Genomic DNA, 21817 nt, shown 5'->3' with positions numbered 1-21817 from the left:
GGGGCTGCGTGCCTGCTTGTCTGCAGCAGTGCTGCCTGAAGTTCTGTCAGCTGGAGGAGGCGAAGAAGGCACTGTTGCAAATGAGTATCAAATCTGATATTTTGTTTCAATTAGCGTACAAGTTTTATTTTTTTTTGGCAACCCTACTCGGTACACGTGCTGCCTATGGTACAAGTTTTCTGAATATTTGGTATTGCGATATGGTTAAGCTTATTAACTGTAAAAACATTCTACACCAACAGCCTCCTATTGTCTTATTTTGTCTCCGATAGATAGCATGTCTGCAAGAAGGCTGCCCATTTTCTCTCTAAGGTTTTTCCACTGGGTTTGAGGCCACCAAGGTTTTCCAGGAAAGTGATGCATCTCATCAGCTAGGTTGTCATTCTGTGAGTGCTGAGAGCCTGGTTATGCTGTAGCTGAGAAAAGATGCCTGCTCAGTTTCTAGTGTTCGCTTGATGAATTCTGTCCATGCTGTCCTTGGTTCCTATCTGCAGATATCTTAAAGCAGGCTTCCCTTTGTCATTTCAATGTTCAAATCATTGTGAGGGACAGCAAGGCATATGATGGAAATGATTATGGGGTCAAAAATAACAGGTTTCCTTTGGCTGGCGCTGATTGTTGATTGGGCACTCTCAGTCAGGCTGTAAAGAGGGGGTGGTGACTTTTAGGGACTCTATGGACTAGCAGTGGTAAAATGGCTGAAAAACATCAGCAAAATGAAAAGCCGTATTCAGCCCTCTGAGAAAAATGGAACCTGGAAACATTTTGCTAAGATAAGTGGAGCACCAGTGTCATACCAAGCTGCAGTGTGATTGGCAGGGAGGTCCACACCGGCATGGGATTGTATGTGATTGGTCACTCCGGCTACGGATGCTGCAAAATGTTAGACGCACGTAATTGCATTTGCTTTATCAAATCCCTTGGGAATCCAGTGATAGCGTTAATATTGTCATGCTTATCTTATTTGTCTTTATTTGGTGTTACAGCACCTCTTTCCTGCTTTTCCTGCTGATGATTAGATTGGGGGCTTGTTTGGAGGTGGGCATGCGTGTGCCACATTGGATAGGCTTTTTATCTGGCACTGTGTCCATGCAGGGTGGTGATGCTATCAGCGTTAAAACCTGCTACTCAATGGAGCCCTGTCAGCCAACAATGGAGTGCAGCATTACCCAGAGTGCAGCAGGACAAAGCCTTCTTTCCTTATCACAGGATTGGAATATTCACAGACTGATTTAACTACTTTTACCAAGGGGAAGTGTCAGGCTCTGAAAGAAAAAGACAGCACAGCAGAGATGGAAAATAGAGAGAAAAAAAAAGAGGGAGGAATGATATAAGAAGGGAAAAAAGTAGGATTCTGTGACCTGCAGGATGTTTACAAAGAGCGACTTAAAGAAGGGACTTGCAGATTCATGGGCCAAATTGGGGGCATGAAATTTAACCACAGCATATGTAACCTTATTAAAATAAATGATTTCCCTTTTAATTTCACAATAATCAAGACTCTTCTCTTTCTTCACTCACCCCTTCTTCAGTATCTTGGATATTTGCCCATCTTTGTGAGTCTTTGAAGTGAGTGTGCAGTTTGGAGGAGGCATGGGATTCTGTCTGAAGAGAAGCAAGACATTGATGAGTTGTCCATGGAGAATGTCATTCACTTTGCTGAATTTGCACTGTGTATTGGAACTTTAATCTGGGGGCACATTTGTTTATTGGCATACAAATGAACATCTGCATGGAGCTATGCTTGGACGCCATGGTTTCAGCAGCTCCCTAATCGCTTAAAAGCCCGGAGATACAGAGCATGCCAATGAGCGAGCGAGAGAGAGAGAGAGAGGGAGAGGGAGGGAGGGAGGCGCGCCCAAGGCCTCAATCATGCACCCCTTTATCTGAGTTTCACTTCAGCTCAATAGCTCTCTCCTGCTCTTGTTTTCTTATTCTTCCGGGCCAACGGTTTAATTTCCAGTGTGCCTGTTGACTCTTTATTGGCTTGGCATTATAAAGAGGCGTTTTGCTAACCTTCAGTGGTTAAAAAAAGAAAAAGAAAACAGTCATTTTTTTTTTTTCGGGACCTGACACATCAAACAGCAGTTTGCATTTATTTGCAAAGTTATGATAGGGCCCAAAATGGCCTCTTTCAGTTATACTTGGTCTCACAGAAGTGAAGTTAAAAAGCATTAGTAATACTATGCATTGAACCCACAGAAAAAAACATGAATGAAAAAATAATGAAAAAAAAAAATGATTTACTCTGTTTGCCCTTATTTCATTCCAGCTCGTTTTGAATCTCTGCTGCATTTTGATGTTTTTTGCTTCTGCTAGTTGAAGCAGGGTTTATGTTGTTTGGAACAGTGTGTATGCCTGTCTGAACCTATTGTGACTGGGGAGAGGGCACACATACAGAGAGTGAAAAGGAGCTACTCGAGCTGATGACCACTCTTTATGTTACTGTAAGTACAGTGAAAAGTAAAGCCCGTGCAGTAGTGCCTCTCAGGTTGATAATGTTACAGCTGCACCCCACTGTAGGCACACTAGGACTAACAATGCCCCCACCCCCAGAAAAGCAGTCAGTGCTGCACAGTAAAATGTTCTATGAATTTTAACTATAAAAGTCCACATTCTCTGCTTTTTTTTTTTAAGCAAAATATTAAAGAAAAAAATTGCCGGGAGTCAAAATGGCACCTCCAAAGAACAAAGTTTCATATTTTATTCACAGGCAACCTCTGCAGTTCAAGATCAAAGTGGTAAAAGGCCTCTCAGATTTCTGACAAATTTTTACATGCCTATGATTAATTTGCCTCTGTTTAAAAGTCATCTTTCATGAGTTCACCTTTTCACACTAGCACAAAGTTGTGAGCCATATATACTAAAGGAAATGAGCTGAACAAATTAGTTTCTGATGGCGTATTACGATTTAATTTGGATGTCTCTCCTTTTAGTATGAATGCCCTTGTGTATGCATTTCGTCTCTCCAGAAGAAATTGGATGTCAGTCATTTCTTGCTTAACATATGTAAATTGTATTTTATCAGTGTGGTGTATGTGTGTGCACAGGAGTCAAAGTGTGCAGATGTGTACCAAATGTGAAGGGTAGCATCTCTGCCTGGAAAGTACCACCTTCTAATATTATGGAGTTCTTATCTAGTTCAGATGTGTGGAGAATTCAGTCAGGACAAAGTCTGAACGTGTGACATTTTAAATGAGATGTACAGCCCGGGTAGAGTGCGCAGGAGGCAGGAGACATGATGTTCACACACTTGCTGTGAATTCTCCAGACAATTACCCGCTATATTCTCGTATAGGTGCAATCAGACTCGGTAATAGCGAGCGTCCAATCTGACTTAGTCAGAGATTTGCATTCTCACATATCACTCAGCTGGATAATGGACTGCAGTTCATGTGCTAAAATGGTATTGAGATAAAAAAAAAAAAAAAAAAAAAAAAGGAGTAGAAATCAGAGCTGAGGAGATATGAAGAGGGGTGAAAATGTATAGCATCTTAACTGGTTTGCTGCAAACCTTTACGGATTACTTCTCTGGAGTCAGATCACATCGTATCAGTTTTCCTTCTTTATTCTAGTTCAATTTTCACACTAAGTGAGCTGTGTGCGAATGTGTGTGTGTTTGTGTAGTAGTGTGTACCTTATGGGCTGATGTGCGTGGGCTAATGAAGAGCAGTAAATGAAAAACTTTATTGTGTTTGATATAATGTCAGCTTCCATTAGGGAAACTGGTGCTAGGAATGATTGCTAGACTATCGGGGCCAAGAGAGAGGTGCAGTGTGTGTGTGTGTGTGTGTGTGTGTGTGTGTGTGTGTGTGTGTGTGTGTGTGTTTGTGCTACTCCATGCTTGTGTGCACACCCCAGGGCACAGCAGAAGCACAAAGTGTGTTCTGTAATTATAAATTCATTAGCAGGTGTCCAGAGGAGATATGAATATGACTGTAATCTGTCCCCACCCATGATGGAGCGCTTGTCTCACATTCAAATGTCAACCTGTCGCAGCCAGCATGCTGAGAGAACTCACAGATTCAAATTCAGAAGATTGAGTCCCAGCGACCGTGCTCAGTCATAGCATGTACCTCTACATTTGGCGGCCTTTCATATGTACCAGCCATTTTTCAGCCAGAATTGTTACACCGCGCTTTACCGGATAGATTATCTGCCAAGCTCTTCTTTACGTATGATGAAATTTTGGGCTCTGACCTTCACCTGTAAGTGGATATTGAAGTTTAAATGCATAACTACAAGCAATGGTTGACTCTGAAATAACATGCAGCACCTGTGACAAGAAAACACACTGAAGAAGATCAACCTTTCACGCAGACATAAAAAAAAGACAAAAGATAGGCAGGCATGTATCTGGTCAGACATAAAAACGAGCAGACATAGGAGCCCTGGCGAGGAGACAAAGTCACATTGTGATCTAGAGCACAGGGGCGGTTTCTATAGCAACAGTAGGCATCTAACCTACGCGCTGCTGCTTTTGCTGAAATCTGAAATTGGCGAGAGGAGGCTGGTATTGAGGAAAGAGAGATTGGAGAAGATGAAGATAAGACAGGGCAGGGAGGAGGAGAAGGGGAGATGGGGCAAAGGGAGAAGAGAGGAAGCAGATCAAGATAACGGTGAGCAGAGGAGGGAGGTAGGAGATGAGCAGGGGAAGATTGATGTAGGGGAGTGGCTGGAGATCATCAGCTGACCTCAATGTTTGTCTCCTGTTTGGAATTTGTTGGTCCACTCAGCATGATAGATTTAATTTACTGATAGCGCTTTGTGTCAGTGGGAATTTCTCCTGTTTTGTGTGTTTCTGCTTGTGGGTATGCACAACAGTGTGTACATGTACACTATAAAAGAGTGTCTGTATGGACATTCACGAGTGTGTTCACTGTACATGGAGTTTCTGTAGTTATAAGATCATACATTTTTTTTATGCGCATGTGTTGGCTAACAGGGTGAAAGGGCAAGGAGATCAGTGAGGGATAATTGCTGGCTTGGTGTTGCATCAGATGTGTGTTTAACCCAGACCCTGAGCCCATAGAGGCCTGTGACCAGCCACAGCAGATGGCCATGTTACCCTGGTGACTGCTCAGAGGGTCATGGTGGCCTCAGAGTCGTCAACGTGGAGTCATCTTTTCTGTGCACGCCTATGAGTGGTCGAATGCTGTTGCTTTTATAGGATTCATGGCCCGGTAGTTAGTCTCCTGCATCTTTTCAGTAATTCTGCTGATGCTGCTATTACTATGGTTATATATATATATATATATATATATACACCAGCATCATATACAGGATCATTGTAAGGCAAAGACAGTAACAGTGAATTTTCTGGAACTTAATTTATAAAAAAAAACAACTATGTGGAAGTGGTGAGGTATGCAGGCTCGGCTGGAGTTTGACTCCCACTTGTGGGGATGTTTATAATCACCAAGGCTATTCCTGAAGGATAGCTACACACTTCCAAAAGTATTGGAACAGTGAGGCCAATCCCTTTATTTTTGCTGTAGTCTGAAAACATTTGGGTTTGACATTAAAAGACGAATATGAAACAAAGGATCAACATTTCAGCCTTTAATTACTGGTACAGATACACAAAAGATACCTTTTGTTTGAACCCACCCATTTTTCTTGTGAGCAAAATTATTGGAATATGTGACTGACAGGTTGTTGCCCAGGTGTGTCCTGTTACATTGATTATTTAAATAGCACTTAATGTCTACACTCAGTTTCAGATTTGGGTCTTACATGTGCAGACTCTGCATTTATAGTTAGAGGAGTAACCAACATGAAGTGAGTTCAGACAATAGGTACTATCTTCTGAACTGTTTATCAGATCCAGATGTAAATATATGGAAATAAAAGCTGAGATGTTGACCTATTGTCTCACTGATTTTTTTTTTTTTTATGTCAACCCCAAAGCAAAAATAAAGGGACTGGCCTCTTTGCTCCAATACCTTTGGAAGGGAGTGTACCAGTCCCTGTTGGCTGTAGCCTCGACCACAAGAGATCGAGCCTCTCTGCTGCCCAAGATGACTCACACCTCTGTAGACTTAGCCACAGGAGCCAACACAAAGCCTTCCTATGGCTTTTAATTCTTTTAATTGGATCCTGTTTACCAACGGCTCTCACCTTGGCTTGAGCTGATCTAAACAGTGAACTTGGGCTTTTAGGCAGGAGCAATCACTGTAAGTGCACCACTCTAAGAGATAAGGGGCATACTTGATTTATAGGGATTCAAAACAATGGTCTCCCTCCCCTCACCCCCAACCGGTCGCAGCAGAGGACTGCTCCTCCCTGAGTCTGGTTCTGCCAGAGGTTTCTTCGTGTTAAAAGGGAGTTTTTCCTTCCCACTATCGCCAAGTGCTTGCTCATAGGGGGTCGTTTTGATTATTGTAGGGTCTTTACCTTACACGATAAAGCACTTTGAGGTGACTGTTTGTTGTGATTTGGCGCTATATAAATAAAATTGAATTGAATTGAATTGAGCAACGTCATTGCAAAAAGGAATGCAGCACAACGATCAGGATTATGTTGTTTACAAGCAGCCAGAATTGCAATACAATGCGAACACTGATAAACACTTTTCTCTTTAAAAAAATAATACTTCATTTGATGTTTGATGGCAGTGGTAGAGGCTGCTGTTCAGATCGCTTTAAACCAGCTTGAGGTCTAGTGACTGTAGGATTTTTATGAATGTCAAATTAGTGACCCCTTGTGTCTTGTATGGAGCTGTTATCCACTTACTGTAGGTATTTAGCTTTTACATTTGACTTACTGTCTGACTCTATATTAAACAATTTCAAATGACGAGCAGTAATAAGGGCTACATAGCAAAATAGCAATACAATGGCGAAGTGTGAAGTAGGTAACTACAGTTGTTTGAGTAAAGATGCTGGCTGGTGTCCCATGGGTGTGAAGAAATGAGCTTTTATTTACAGGAAGCAGCCCTGAATAATGACTTGTAATGCTGCAGCAGTGAGAGTAAACTCTTTAGAAGCATGGGACCAGTCTAAGCAGGACTGGGCTCCGGATCAATCCTGCTGGCAGACACAACAACCCTGTTGCTCTGCCACAGTCGCTCTCTCACTCTCACTCCATTTCTCTTCTCTCTCTGCAGAGGCATGGGCTATTTTTAGCCCTGGCAGCTCTTTCCCCACTGCACCCACCACAACCACCCATCTCTCTCTCTCTCCTCACAATTCATCCCTTCATATCAGCCCGGCCCGAGCCTCCATCCTAACCTCCAACTTAACCCAGTGTACTCCCTGAAAGATCTGCTCTGATCCTCCACTCAGCTCCTTTCCTTCCATTGCTCACTCCTGATGTCTGAAAGAGCTGGGCGCCACAGGGAGTGCTGGTAAGTTGAGGAGATGTGTCGGGAGGAAGATTCTGTTCTTCCTCTCTCACGTCCTCTTTAGTTTCCCAAACAAGCTGAGTCCAGACTCACCCGCCCCGTGTTTGGTGTCAGTTTGAGTTTTGATCATACTGTTCCTTTTTTTTTTTTTCTTTGGTGGATTGTTTGGTACTGATGACTGACTAGCTGATTATAACTGCAGGCCTGCCAAGACCTTGGCTGTTGTGTGTAGAAAGGCTTTTACATTGAAAGAGAATGAGAAAACAATGAATGCTGACAGAAAAAAGAGAGAACCTGTGCATATAGATGTATGTAAGTGTGTGTTTTTGTCTTGAGATAAATAAATGTAGAGAGAGCTTGAGAGATGCAAAGAATGATGCACCAAACAGTAAGGGTAAGAGAGAGCCTAATAGAAAGTGAGTAAATTAGTCAGGCTGAGTAGTCATTGTATAAGACCTACCACACCTGTACAGAAAGCTCTTTCTCTGCCAGCTATCCTCCTTCATCAGACCATGACTGCAGCTCTTACAGTATGGGTGAGGCGGTCACTGCTGCCCTTGAGAGCACATCCTCAGCCAGACTTCTCATGGTAATGAGTTAGGCCACACGGACACTGGGCACTACATGCAGCCCCTGCCCGCCCTCACGCCTGCCTCTGTGGGAGATAAGGAAGCCATTTCAGTGTAAAAGAACACGGCAGGGAAGCTAACATCCTGGGAATGGGGCCAGGTAAAAGCTGAAAACTGAATCTGGGGCTTCAGCTAGTGACCAGAAACTTTACTTATTCATTAACTAAAGCAAAAGAGTTTAACACAGTGGCATAAAATTTCATTCTTTTCCTTTTTTCAGTTTCTTCCCTCTCATGAGAGCTGTTTGCCTAGACTGAAAACACAACCAGCAGAGGTTGATAAGACTCCCAGAGAGAGTAATATTTTGAGTTTATTTTGCTCGCGCACAAACCACTTTACTCCATGTTACATCTGAGCTCATACCACAACGCCACACAAGGTGACAACAGTTTCCACAGCACTAGAAACTGTTCCTATAGTGTTTCAAATAAAGTGCAAACACGAGCCACATACATTGCATCTTATTAACAAAAGCATTGCCCAGATGCATTGCATCTACAGCTATCTTCTCACCTTCTCATGATGGTCATTCCACATCACACTACTCCTCTGTGTTCTGTGATGCTGATTATATTCTCATGCTGAACAGTGTGATTGAATATAACCATGACTCTCTTTACCTTACCACTGCAGGTCCGGGCTGATATAGGCACTGCTATATCTTCTCTCATCATCTTTCTTTTTACTTTTCTTTTCTGTACAGGAGAATGCCATTTCATACTACGATTCCAAAGCGGATTCAGACTATGTGAGTACAGTACGGACTGCTCCCCCCCCCCCCCCCCACACGTCTGCCTGCCTAAAACCTAAAATCCTACCCACTCCACTTCCTACCCCTGCCACCATATCCTGCACCCCCACCCCACCCTTCCCCTTCTCGGTGTTGATGCAACCCCCCACCCCCCCCTCCTTCCTCCGGTCATAGGCCCCTGGGCTGTCTGTGTGCGTTAGTGAGGTGACACTGCTATATGGTGAGTTGGTGTGACAGAGCGGGACTAGGCTGACATGCATGTGACAGTGATTTTAGATGTCCTCCCCTCGGTCTAATTTCCAGAGTTTTCTCCTTCCTCTGGATCACGATTGTGTCAGCTGCAGACCTGAACTGTTGGTTGTCAGACCTCTGTGCCCATCAAGACACCTCACTCCTAAACACAGGTCGCATCACAGTTTCATACAGTGGGAGCAATTTCTATCACGCATGCCATTCATACTGAAGAATATGAGTGGCATTCAAAGAAGGCCAGCAGAAAAGCCCAGCAAATCATTGGTCTCACCAGGGCACCACTCTGGCTGCAGCCTGCGGTGCCTACTCAGGATAGGGCGCACTTGGAGCCCATACCCGCTGATTGATTAAGTTTCAAGGAGGAGTGCAAGAATCCTCTTTAGATCACCAAAGCACAGAAAAAGATGGGAAGAGAGTGAGAAAGGGAGGCAGCGTAGCAATAAATCATGATGTGATTTTCTCTTTGTGCACGCCACCCCCTTGATTAATGACACAGCGCTTTAGGGCCTGTCAGCGCATCTAATTGGAGAACATCGGTCATCATTAACATGGCACGCTGAGGCCAAACCAGTGACACACCTTTGACCCCCACATCACCAAGCCCACAACCACCCAAAAAAAAGACAGGATAAGTCAGGCAGAGGTCATTCCTCTCTGAAATCCCAACAGTAGTCCACCAGTACTCCCTTGTCTGAATCTTGATTCCTCCCTCGATGACTTTTTCTTTCAGTTAAGCTCCACTTCTTGAGTAAAAACCTTTAATGAAAGAGCAATGGGATATTTGAAGAGTGTTTTCAAGAATGGTAAGTAATTAGCAGGCTCTTTTCTCTCTTGTACACTGTACCCTGTTAATTTCTCCTGTTGTCACTGTACGCTTAATATAAATGTGGAATGTGATGATTCGTTTTCAGTTAAAACTGGTCATGTGCCAAAGCATGCCTGACGTTCATTCTCTTGTGGAAGGTGAAGGAAGTTTTATTTGCCTCTAGGTTTGTTCAGCTACTGAGATTTGTACATTGAACTATCTGAATAGTGAGTTTGTTTGGATGTAAAATAACACTGTGACTTTCAGGCCCTGTGTTGCCATGAGTTAAAATACCTGTATCTCTGCAAAAACAAACAAAATCAGCTCCCTCACACCCCCTAAAAGATTATAAGATATGCTTCAGCGGAGAGTAGACAAAAGCATCCCAGGTGAAAATGCAGATATTTGGACTGCGTGATCCCACTTTCAGCACAATATTTATATCTGCCTGGGAGAAAAATGTTGTCAATCATGTCTCTAGGCCATAATTTACTTTGGACAACCATCAGACATGTAAAATATATTATTACAAGTGTGATTAGTATAATGGTGAATCAAAATTGAAATGTTTTTTTTTTTCCTTTCAGTTTTTCAGATGTGACATACAAACACAAATAGCACTACTTGTTAAGTATGTTAAGCATCTGTTTATTGTTCGTATTGTAGCTTTCTGTGAAGGAACCTTTTTTTAAAATGATTATCTTCCTCTATCATAGTGTTTCTTCTTTCTCCCCCAACAGCTAAACACTCTCTCATACGAGCACATACGTAGGGTCACAAGTGACATGTCTCAGGTTAGCCCGGGTTGGCTCAAGGTGGGAATGAAAGAATCTTTAAAATGTCATCTCTGGCCTCTTCAGCCTTTAATTAAACCTTGAGAACAGGTAGATAAAATTAACAAATTGGGTAATGAATCGAGCCAAACAGGTGGTGGATGGTTGAAGAAAATGAACCAATCAGTCTTTCCTGTGTGGATTTATTCAGCTCCTAATTAGACGCTGCCTTGGTTAATTATGATTGGGCTCTTCTGAAGAAAGGGGGGGAAAAAAAGAGGCTCCATGCCCGACATTGACAGAATTAGTGTCACACTGAGTGATAAACAAACTCACAGTTAGTGCCGTTGAAAAGCCAACATCGCTAACCCAATCAGGTACACTGTTTTTGATCATTCTTTTGATTTCTTTATGTAAAAATTTTACTTTTAGTTGCCAGTTTGTACGTTTGTAACCAATAATATTATCGTCTGATCATACTTTTACAGTATCTCATTCTTATATTTTTTCCTTCTTAAAAAATAGACACCCTCTTTAGTTTAACCTCAGTTCATTTTTTCTCATGAAGTAAAACTACATGAGACTGGGTCAAGAGGACAAGATTATGTGTATTATGTATTTATTGTCGTTGCCTGCTAATTTAAGAATTAATTTTTTTAACTTTTAATGAACAGAGAGTGTTTAAAGAGAATGACTTTGAAAAGGCCGGGCACATGGCAAATGTGGCTGGAATAGGCGGTCGGCTAAGGCGCAAAATGTCAGGGGTATAGTAACAGCAGCAAAAACAGGTTTTTAATTACAGTAATGAACATAGTGCACCCCCTGAACTGTCAGTCACAAGTTGACAATATGAAGGAATAAACGCTGCCTGCTATCAAAACTGATACATGTAATCAATGCACAACAACATGTGCTCTATTCATGCTGCCAATTCAGTGTTTTTTTTTTTTTATTTATTTATTTTTCAGGGGGGAAACGTCTGAAACTTAGAGTTTTTGCACATTTAAGCAGCAGCACTGGTTAATTAATATTACAGAGAATGCAAAAGGCAGACTATGCTACAGTTGCCACACACACACACACACACACACACACACACACACACACACACACACAAAGGCTTGTCTGTAAAGGATTACAAACTTAAGTTGTGGTTATGGTTTTTTTTCTGTCAGTATTAAAAAGCTACAGCTTCACAGGGTTACCTAAAGCAGCAGGATCCATATAAATATTGTGAAAATGAGAAAATTGTTTGCATTTACACTATTAATTATTCTCAATATAAAGACAGAATAGGGCAGCACCCAGAAATAAATCCCAGTCAGAACTTTTACATGCATCAGACAGAGGTGCTACCACTCACAGGTTGTTACACAGTAGTTGGCAGTTATTTTACTACTAATAAAAGTTTAATCGGTTCACTAAATAAAAAATATTGCGCTTGTCAATTTTATTATTTTTGAAAGTCTTTCTGCTTAAATTCAAAATCATTATTAGTGGTAGAGGTTATTGTATATTTATTGTGTGCGAAGATGTTCCCTATAATTATACAATGACAACACATTTCATTGTTCCATAAGTTTCTCTAGTTCAATAATTTTGCTAGTTTTGTTAATCTCATACTGAATTGTATCTGTTTCTATAACTTTGCCAATATTTTAATCAAATTCTTTCAAATTTCACAATTTTAAATTTAAATTAAGGCAAATTAGTTGTATTAGATACTGTTCTGTGGCCAGACGATGGTTCGTTGGTTTTACTGTCGAACTCTTTGATAACAGTTTTTTAAAGCACTGGTTTACAGGTTAAATTGTGCATCATTCTGTTCAAGCTTATGTCTCCAAATGTATTTTTTTTTTCCTGTGCTAGAATTTTATATCAGTTTATATGTTGTCTTTCAACGGGGCTTCAGCATAACTATCCCTCAGCTCGTTCCAACAACAGTTTGTAATTGCATTTTAATAGTCAATTAAAGTGTGCCCATCAATCAAATTTTGCTCTGGACATGGGGTTTTGATTTAATTTCTTCAAAAATCAAACATTTTTTTTTCATGTCAGATCCAATTAACCTATGCTGCTTTATCAAGACGATCCATTGTGAAACGTTGCTCTTTGGCTGCCCAAATGCACGGAGAATGATCTGAGATATGAGATTTGTTTTGCAAGTATTAAGCGAATGAAATCTAATGAAGGATTGCTAATAAAGGACTAATGACAGAAGCATGATGCCTGAGTTTGCTGAGGGGGACTTCTGTATCAGAGGTTGGAGCATGAGTACACATCAACTAAATTGTGTGTGTTTTTTGTTTGTTTTTTGGGGTTTCTTTTTTAGCAAGGACTCAACCATGTTGATTTGTAAGCTTTACCTGTTTTCTACAAGTTCATCTCACAAGGCTTTAGAGGGCACAGATCAAGATGAGCTAATAAACCGAGTCAGGCAATAGGCTTATATCTTGCTGCCATTTCCTTTTTATACGACCTAAAATCTCTTCATCCCGTGAGAACAGGCACAGATTGTACTACACTGATAACTTATCAAGATAAAAAGCTCAAATGTCAGTCTTCCTTTTTTATATTCTGGCTCTCTTTGATATCTGGCAAGTTCCTAATGTAATGTGTGTGTCAAGCTTTCTCATCGTTTCTCTCCTGTGGCCAGGCGGAAAAAGCTGAAAAGTAGAAAAATGAGATGCTAATTATTTATTTCTTTAACTGTTAAATGTTCATTGGTGAGAGAAGGGAAACTGTGCTACTGTCATTCTTCCTGGTAGTAAACTAAACAGTGATTAAGTGGTGCTAGTTATTGTTGGGGTTAATTTGTGTGACACCTCATGTGTCTGAGATTGTCATCAGGAGTACTAATGAGTCTCTCCATTTGATGTCTGCTGTAATACCTGCTGTTGTTCTCTTATGAGAACAGAGCCATCTAAACCTGGAGGCAAACAAAAGGCAGCGCAAAATAATCACTGTTTTTCTGCTAAACATGATCAGAATTCTGCGTGCAAGTAAGCAAGCCGGACAATAAACTGTTTGTACCAAAGTCTCAGATGGGTGCTATAAAACCACAATATGGGAGGTGGCACGATATGGTTCTACATTAGCATGTTTCTCCATTTTTTTTTTTTTTTCCTGTCTGCTGTTATTCATGCTCTCACTCAGATTTGTGTGTGTCTGGGTGTGTGCATGTGTGTCTGCAGACGGAGGATGGGGAAGAGGAGAATCCGCTGGAGACCTCATCTTCTTTGGAACTGGAGTTTGTGGATGATCCCAATTTTAAAAACAAGGTCAACTACTCTTCCAGTGCGGTCCAGATTCCTACAGACATATACAAAGGCTGTAAGTTGACCTCTTTTTTTTTTTTTTTTTTTACATTGTTAGAATTTGTGCGAATGATCTTCTGTTTAAAATGGTGGCAAAATGGTGAAAATAAAGGCAAGTTTGTAATACCGAATGCACAGCTACCAGCAGTTTTCACTTATATGCTGGATCTTCCAAAAGGCCTCCTGTTTTTTTGTATGTAGCAGTGGGTCATGGATAGATGATAGAATGTTTTAACTTGACCTCTCCTGTCTTTCTCAGTATGTTAAGACAGTCTCTTTCTCCTCCACTTTAGCACACTAACATGAATTTTGATTCCAGGCACTTTCTCACACCAGATCTATACCTTTTCTTTTTTTTTTTATGAGCTCCCCCTCATGGACCCTGCTCTTACTGCCTGGCACTGTCCTGCCCTATAGACATAACACCCTCCTTAGTCTGTCGCTGCCAAATGTACAAAAGCAAGCACGTGTACCTTCCGGGACTCTGATTTCACTTGACATGTTCCCTCTGTTATCCACCTCTAACCTTTTGGATATTCTATGCCTGTTTCTTTAAAGACTCAAAAATCAGAGCATGTGCAGACAGACAGCCATTTTCACAGCCCCCCCCCCTTTCTGTTATTGTCTGGCTCTTCACTGTCTTTGTTGAACAGGCAGTATATGGCACCTGTCTGTAACAATGCCCTCCAGCTGTGTCTCCAGACAAATCTTGTCAGAATTAGACACTCTTGGTTCAGGAGGAGATGTCAAAGGCCACAGCTAACTCACAATAGAGCAATCAGGCCTGCACATTGTTCCCGGAGCCATTTTGTTGCAGCTCTGGTTCCCCTGACTGAAGATATGAGTCAGAGAATAAAGGCCTCTTGATTGAGGCTGGTGGAGACTAGAGGAGCAGAGTGGTACAGTGAACAGAGTTAGTTTTTCCTCCGCTGTTCTGTGGGAAATGTTTACTATTAATGTTGTTTAGTTAGCTCCCATAGTGCGGTCTGCTGTGCAGAGATTACCAACTGCAGATTTTGTGCCAACTCCATTCTGAACATGTGTGCTGTGTTTTAGCTGTGGATAAATAAACAGCTGAAAAACATGTTGTTGAACAAATGCACATTAATTCTTAAAGATGCTTTGCGACCAACCCAAATGTTCCAGGCAGAAATGTAAAAATTAGAAACATCAGTCTTTAGATATTGAATGTAGAGTTCCTTTTAGACAATGTTAAAATGAAAGTCAGTCTACTACATCACAACTCCTTTGCAGCTCTTAAGGATATGGGAAGCATATGTGAAAAAGGTGTATGAACCCATTGTGGCTCCAGAAGGAGCTGTTCAAAGTCTGAGCAACCAGGTTCTCACAATTTCAGAGCACAGCGGTTCTGCTTTATTGATTTTTGACACTGATGTCCTGAATAGAAAACTGAAAAGCTCCCCCAGAAAAGCAAAAAAAAAAAAAAAGCTAAATTATGTTAACTAGTACACTGTTTGGCCTGTTTATGCTGTTGGCAAACTGATATTCATATGACTTGAAGTGAACAGGTTCCAAGAGAAACTTTTCTTATCTGTTGATTGCCAATTACCAGGTAGTAAATACATTATAGGGTTACCTAGGCAACCAGAGGCTGGAATGTCCACAAGTGACCAGCTTCAATGTGATATGCAATGAGTGACGAGCATCCAGCGTGGACACAGCTTTAGATGTACCGGTGTGAAGTTTTGGTGCTCAACCCCTCATCATGTAGGAGTTTGAGGACAAAGCAACAAACACAGAGACAGATTTGATGTATAATAGTAGAAGTCTGTACTGCTGGTGAACTTGATTCCAGCAGAAAGTGCAAATGTGCGCAAACTCTGACACAAACTTCTTTCTTGATGAATTACGGCAGATCATGACTATCCTCTGAGCTTCATATATCAACATTTGATGGTCTTACAGAGAATGAGGACCATCTCAATCGTTCTGATCAGGCGTAATGACACATATTTTATGCCGCTTTTCCACTGGCACCTACTCAGCTCAACTCTACTTTTTCATTCGTTTCAGTTGAGTCCCACCTTGGCAAGACAGCCCAAAAGTTTGTTTGCGACACAAACACAAATGGTTGCTCTGTCTACCTTCCTCTGGATTCTGTTGTCACTCACCAAGCACAAAAACCTCTGTGTCATGAGAGTGACAGGGTCACTAGTGAGGTCACTGCCTGACCAATCATACATTCTGTCACATTTTCAGCTCAACTCAGCTTGTTTGGAACCCATGCTGAGTATTTACTAAAAAAGTACCTGGTACCAGGTACTACCATCTAATGGAAAACTCGCATAATGGACAAGCGACATTGTAAGAAAATTCATAAAAGTAAATCTTAGCCTAAATTAGCTACACAAGTAAACAGCAAACGGTCTCACTCAGTCACAAAAATTATAACACAGCAGAAGGTAATTCAAATGAGTGCATGTTCTCCTAATGGTAAATAGTAAAGTTGACAAAGCAAAGAAAAAGTTCTAACAAAAAGTTCTTACTTTTTGTAACAAGGATTCAAATTTAAAGTGGCCATTTACTGTATGTCTGTCAAAGTTCAACACATTTCAGCACTATGTGCATCATGGTTCAGTTTTCTTGTTCAATGTGTGTAAACTATCCATTGCATTTCTCAAGGTGTTATAAAAGTAGCTAAATATTGAGCTGCTGGAGTGTTTTAACTAATCATAGAAGACATTTATATGAAGTTTATGTCATAGGAGCGATATTTGCTTTGGAGAGATGGTAAAAGTGGATTATTATCTATATGTCATGCTCTGCTCTGGTCCTACCAGTGGAAACCTACAGGGTGCCTTGGATGTCTGAGGAAGCTAATGTGGGCGGATTGTTGTCCTCTGGGTCTGAAGTGGTACACATCTACAGTATATCTGTGGGTTTAGGATTAGCAGAAGAGAAGCGTTGTGTGTGGGTAGATTCAGCACTTATTTCTCAGGGGGAAGCCAGAGGAAAGGCAGGAAAAAGAAAACAGTATGAAGAACAGTGTACAGTCCGAAGTACAGCATAATGTTCAACAGTTGATCGAAGATGCTGTGCTGTTTATTAGCATGTGTGCTCTATGTAGTTGAAGTAGCTTGCTTTGATTGGTGCACATTGTTAATGCACTGAATAAATTGACTATTTTACAGAAAATGGCAGTTTTTATTCCCTGTTGCATCCAAATGGGTGTCCTTAGAGATGGACTGAGAGCGAGGCGTAGATAGCAGGACAGATAGAAGGAATGGGGTGAGAGGAGAGGAAAAGAAACACTTTAATAATAGAAACCATTTAGTGACAAAAAAAGAATTTTCTTTCCTTTTTTCATTGTGATCCTTTCAGCAAGTAAATGAGGCGAGGTTTGCGTCTTGGTTTGATTTGTCTGCTAGGCCCCATGTCCATTTATTGAGATTGAGAGTGTTCCCTGAGCGCAGTAATGAACCATTTTATGATTCATTATCCCACTGCTGATTCCTGCTGCCAAGTCTGCAAACTTTCTAATTAGCTTAGGTCAAACATACATACAGTTTTCTTCTAATTATCATTGCCTATTACAAAATGGACATCACAACACAACCACAGAGGAATAAACTGAGGTGGATGGTGTTGTCTGTAGAGGAACAGGTTTCAGAAATAGTGAGGAGCTCCAGGGATTTGCTAAATAATTGTGGGAACATAATCTTGTACAACAAATAAGCTCCAAAATGTTGATTAAAAAATAAGTATTAAAACAGTAAGAGGATACATGCAGGGGTTAAAGAGGGCCAGAATGATCTGGAATAGCGTTCCAGCACCTTCGCATAGTGAGCAATTAAATCTGAAAGGCAGGTTAATGCAATTTTCTGTGGAATGAATACATTTTTGTGTGCTGCAGCCTGGCGTTGCTTCCAGAGATACTTGCTCAGTAATAAGAAAATAATAAAATGATTACATCTTTTTTTTTTTTCCTCATCACTGTGATGTGTTCAGGGTGCAGATATGAAGCTGCATTTGCGGTACTTCAGCATCTAGCTAGCTGCTGAAGAGAAGCGAGCATAAACAGAGTAACTTTTTTTTTGAAGAGGTCATTTGAAATGCAACTTCTTGAGCAGCACAACAAATATCAGCAAACACGCAGTGTTTCTGCGCAGTTTTTCACAAGATGCATCTGCTAGCTAAAGTACAGTTGCTGTATTTCCCCGGGAGAGGAAAAAACTTTAATATGTGACACTGAGAGATGGAGAAAGATGTAAGAAATAATACAGGAGAGGAAGATTAGAGAAAGTGGCATTTTCTAAACTGGAAATCGCTGCCTGAATTCATTTGGATCTATACATCATGTGTTGCCAAAGTTATATCTTTGTGAAAATGTCTTTCAAAACAAATTGAAGTATACAAATTTTGTGTTATTCAAGCTTTGCATGAAAATTCTGTAAACCTAGTACGCATTTTGGCACAGTTAGGCTAAATTTGTTAGTTTGTAGCATTGTGGTGAAGTTTACAGTAACACTTTATGTTGGACTTGTACACAGCCAGGGTGATGATGTTGATTACATTCACACACCAAATTCTACCTTTTATACCAGCTTTATGCTGTCTAGAGGTTTCAGGAGCAATACAGCTTGTGAAACATTTGCTTATATCTTACTGAATTGACTTAGCTAAATACACAAAGAGCAGTGAAAATCAGAGTAGCAGCACAGGTTGGCCGATCACAGCTTCACAAAAGAAGTTATTATGTGACTTAATTCTAAGTCATTGTTTTCCCATGCTCCACAGCTACACCTGATCTTAGGGTTCCCCTACACCTTCCAAATCCCACTTTAATCCCTGGATGCATTAATTAGCTGGTGACTATGTTATCCTCTATCTGCAAGCTATATATATATATATATATATATATATTATATATATATATATAATATATATATATATATATATATATATATATATAATATATATATATATATATATATATATATATATATATATATATGTGTGTATATATATATATATATATATATATGTATATATATATATATATATGTATATATGTGTGTATATATATATATATATATATATATGTATATATATATATATATATATGTATATATATATATATATATATATATATATATATATATGTATATATATATATATATATATATATATATATATATATATATATATATTCACTGTGTTGAAATTATACAATGTTGTAAATCACTCTTTTTTTTAAATGCTAGTAATTGTGTGTGTATATTGTATGCATAATTTATGAATACATTAGTGCTTGTTGGAGAATAAGCAGCCACTGTTCCCAGCAGGGAATAAAGGAAACCACCGCTGAATGTGGGAAGGCCTTTCATGAAATTTGAAGTTTAAATCCACTGCATGCTGCTTCTTTTCCAGCAGCCTAACGTCATCTTGTCAGTTTGCTATTGTAGTCAGGCACAGTCAGAAACTTGGTTATTAGAAATGAATGGCTACAACTGGCTGATTGTGTGTGCAGATGAAAGAGCAGAGCTTAAATGTTCTGCATGCTACGATTAACCCTCCCACCCCATCCTCTCCACACACACACACGGACATGCCATAGCTATTGTTACCACCCCTTTCTATACTTGGTTGTCTGTCTTCCACCCACTGCTTCGTTCAGAATTGTCAAATTTGCTTTGCAGTCAACCAGTATTTTCCAAAGTACATCATACTTTAAGAGGACTTTTCAACCATTTCTGCAGCCGCTGGTTTCCACAACTGAACCTTCTAGGTGTGTCCAGCATGGGATAACCAATTGCTTTAGTCATGTGTCTTCCTGTTAAAATGGAGTTCTTCCTTCCCAGTGTCACCAAGTGCTTGCTCATAGGGAAAACCCTGATAATCCCCTATGTTTTAGGGCCTTAATAAGATAAGCATGTCTGCTGTCTTGTATGATCCAGTTTTTATCATCTGAGGATTTTGTCTCATTGTGTTTCAATGTAATATGGAAATGATCATACCTTCACCTATCACAGCTTAATTATTGCACTGGATCACCTACAAACAGTCCAGAATGCTCCTGTGAGACTTCTCATTAGGTTCCCTAAAAGATCCCATGTGACACCATTTTTGTCCTCTTTACACTGGCTCCTCATAAAGTTGAGGCTTCAATTCAAGATTTTGGTGATTGTTTTCAGAGCTGTTCATGGTAAGATTCCTTTCATATTACTGAGCTAATCTAATCTAATTTAAGTCTCTGAGGTCTTCAGACCAAAGCTTGCTGGTGGTGCCTTGGTCAAAGCTAAGGAGCAATGGAGATTGTGCTTTTGAGGTTGTGGCACCAAAGCTGTGAAAATTGCAAGTTTGGCACTGTGGAAATGTTGATACCTTTCAAGAAAAAGCCTAAGACTCACCTAAAGTTTGCCTTTATTTAGTTTTGACCATTTTAATTTCAGTTGTGGCTACCCATTTTTATTTTCAATGTTATATTATACTGCGAAGCACTTTGTAATTTTTGCTCTTGAAAAGAGCTATATAGATATATTTTACTTACTTACTTTACCTTTCAATGTAAAGCACCTTAAAATGGCAGCTGTTTTGAACTGGCGCTATATAAATCAAATTGAACTGAACTGAAAATTTAATTTGCATTTAAATATATTTCTATTTGGTATTTCTCCGCCTCTGAGCCACAGTGCCTTTCTAAAATATCAAATTATATTATCCTTTGGAGAGCATTCAGCAGTAATGTAAACTATAAACAATGGGCCATAGGTAACATTCAATTAGATATCAGATTTAACTAGAGGGAAGAAAAATCCCTAGATTTCTGCCTAAACCAGCTACTTGCACACCATGTTCTTTAAAAGTTAGCGCTCATTTAGCTGCATCACTCTAGTCTGTGGTTGAATCCTCTCTGGGAGCCTGTCGGCAAAAATCACCCTGTTCAACTGTGTAAAGAGCGAATTTCACAGGATTTATATAATGTGCAAAGTGTAATGTGCAGCAGATCCAGCAGTTAGCATCAGTGCTGGGTTGTATGTGATTTGTACAGAAGAGAAATATTTGCATCTGCCAGGTTTCACTTCAAACAACCCCTGATGTTGAAAATGGACACGGAGAGTCGGTTTGGTGTATATGAAAGAGGTCATAATGACTTTTGGTAGACAGACTCAGGCCTCAGACTCTTCACAAAAGGAAGAGAAAACAGGAACAGCCCTTGTTTAATTTTGTCTTTGCGTCAGATTTGTTTAAATAAAATGCTGCATTTGTCAACTTAAAGTAATAAACAATGAATCTTGAGATTTGCCTCAGTTTAATGTAAAATGTCATCACTGTCAGTGAGAAGTTGTATGTGTATGTGTGTTTGTGCACATGCAGTACATGCAGTCTCTATTTGCTTCTCACGCCCCAGGTTCCTTCCAGTAGAGGAAGCTTCCGTGTCAACCAGCTCACACCACGCTGTAGATCAACTCAGCCCCTCTCAACATCAAACCAGATTTAAATGTGTGGAAAAAAGCAAAAGTGATTTGTGAAAAAAAAAGAGCGAAAGTGGGGAAAAAAAAGAGGAAGGGATTTAAAGTTTAACCAAAAAAAAAGAAGAAGAAGAAGAAGAAAGGCGTATAAACACTGCGGGCTGTGTTTCTTTCATTCTCAGATTTACAGGCTCCATCTCTCTCTCGCTCGCTCTCTCTCTCCGTGCCACTCACCCATCCAAACCCTATAGTGTGTGCCCAGTGAAGGGGCACTATCATTTACCTGCACACTAATTAGAACAGTCAGCACAGCAAACTCCACTTCACTCACCACCAGGCTCACAAATTACATTTTGTGTGTTTGTTATTTACTGCTCTTCTTTAATTAGAAGTATTTGGAGGAGCTTTCTTGAGGTATGGTGAAATCTTCTCCTCTCCCCTCTGTCTTATTCTCTAAAATGAATAATCATCCCTCCTCAGAGAAATTTTCTTTTGTTTTGCTCTCTATATGC

At 40.2% G+C, this 21817-nt stretch overlaps 1 protein-coding gene across 2 annotated transcripts in view; it reads left to right on the top strand.

Annotated features, from left to right (window-relative positions):
- cacna2d2a (calcium channel, voltage-dependent, alpha 2/delta subunit 2a) overlaps positions 1–21817 on the top strand; it is a 178823-nt gene that overhangs the window by 104380 nt on the left and 52626 nt on the right. The window contains exons 5-6 of one of the 2 annotated variants that reach the window (XM_030730460.1): positions 8678–8722; positions 13750–13888. In XM_030730460.1, coding sequence (XP_030586320.1) covers positions 8678–8722; positions 13750–13888 — 184 coding nt within the window. Of the gene's footprint in view, positions 1–8677; positions 8732–13749; positions 13889–21817 lie in introns of both variants that reach the window. The other variant, XM_030730461.1, reaches the window with a different exon arrangement.

This window comes from Archocentrus centrarchus, chromosome 5, assembly GCF_007364275.1.
Source record: "Archocentrus centrarchus isolate MPI-CPG fArcCen1 chromosome 5, fArcCen1, whole genome shotgun sequence".
In the NCBI taxonomy this organism is placed as follows: Eukaryota; Metazoa; Chordata; class Actinopteri; order Cichliformes; family Cichlidae; genus Archocentrus; species Archocentrus centrarchus.
This window is presented reverse-complemented; position numbering and strand designations above follow the sequence as displayed.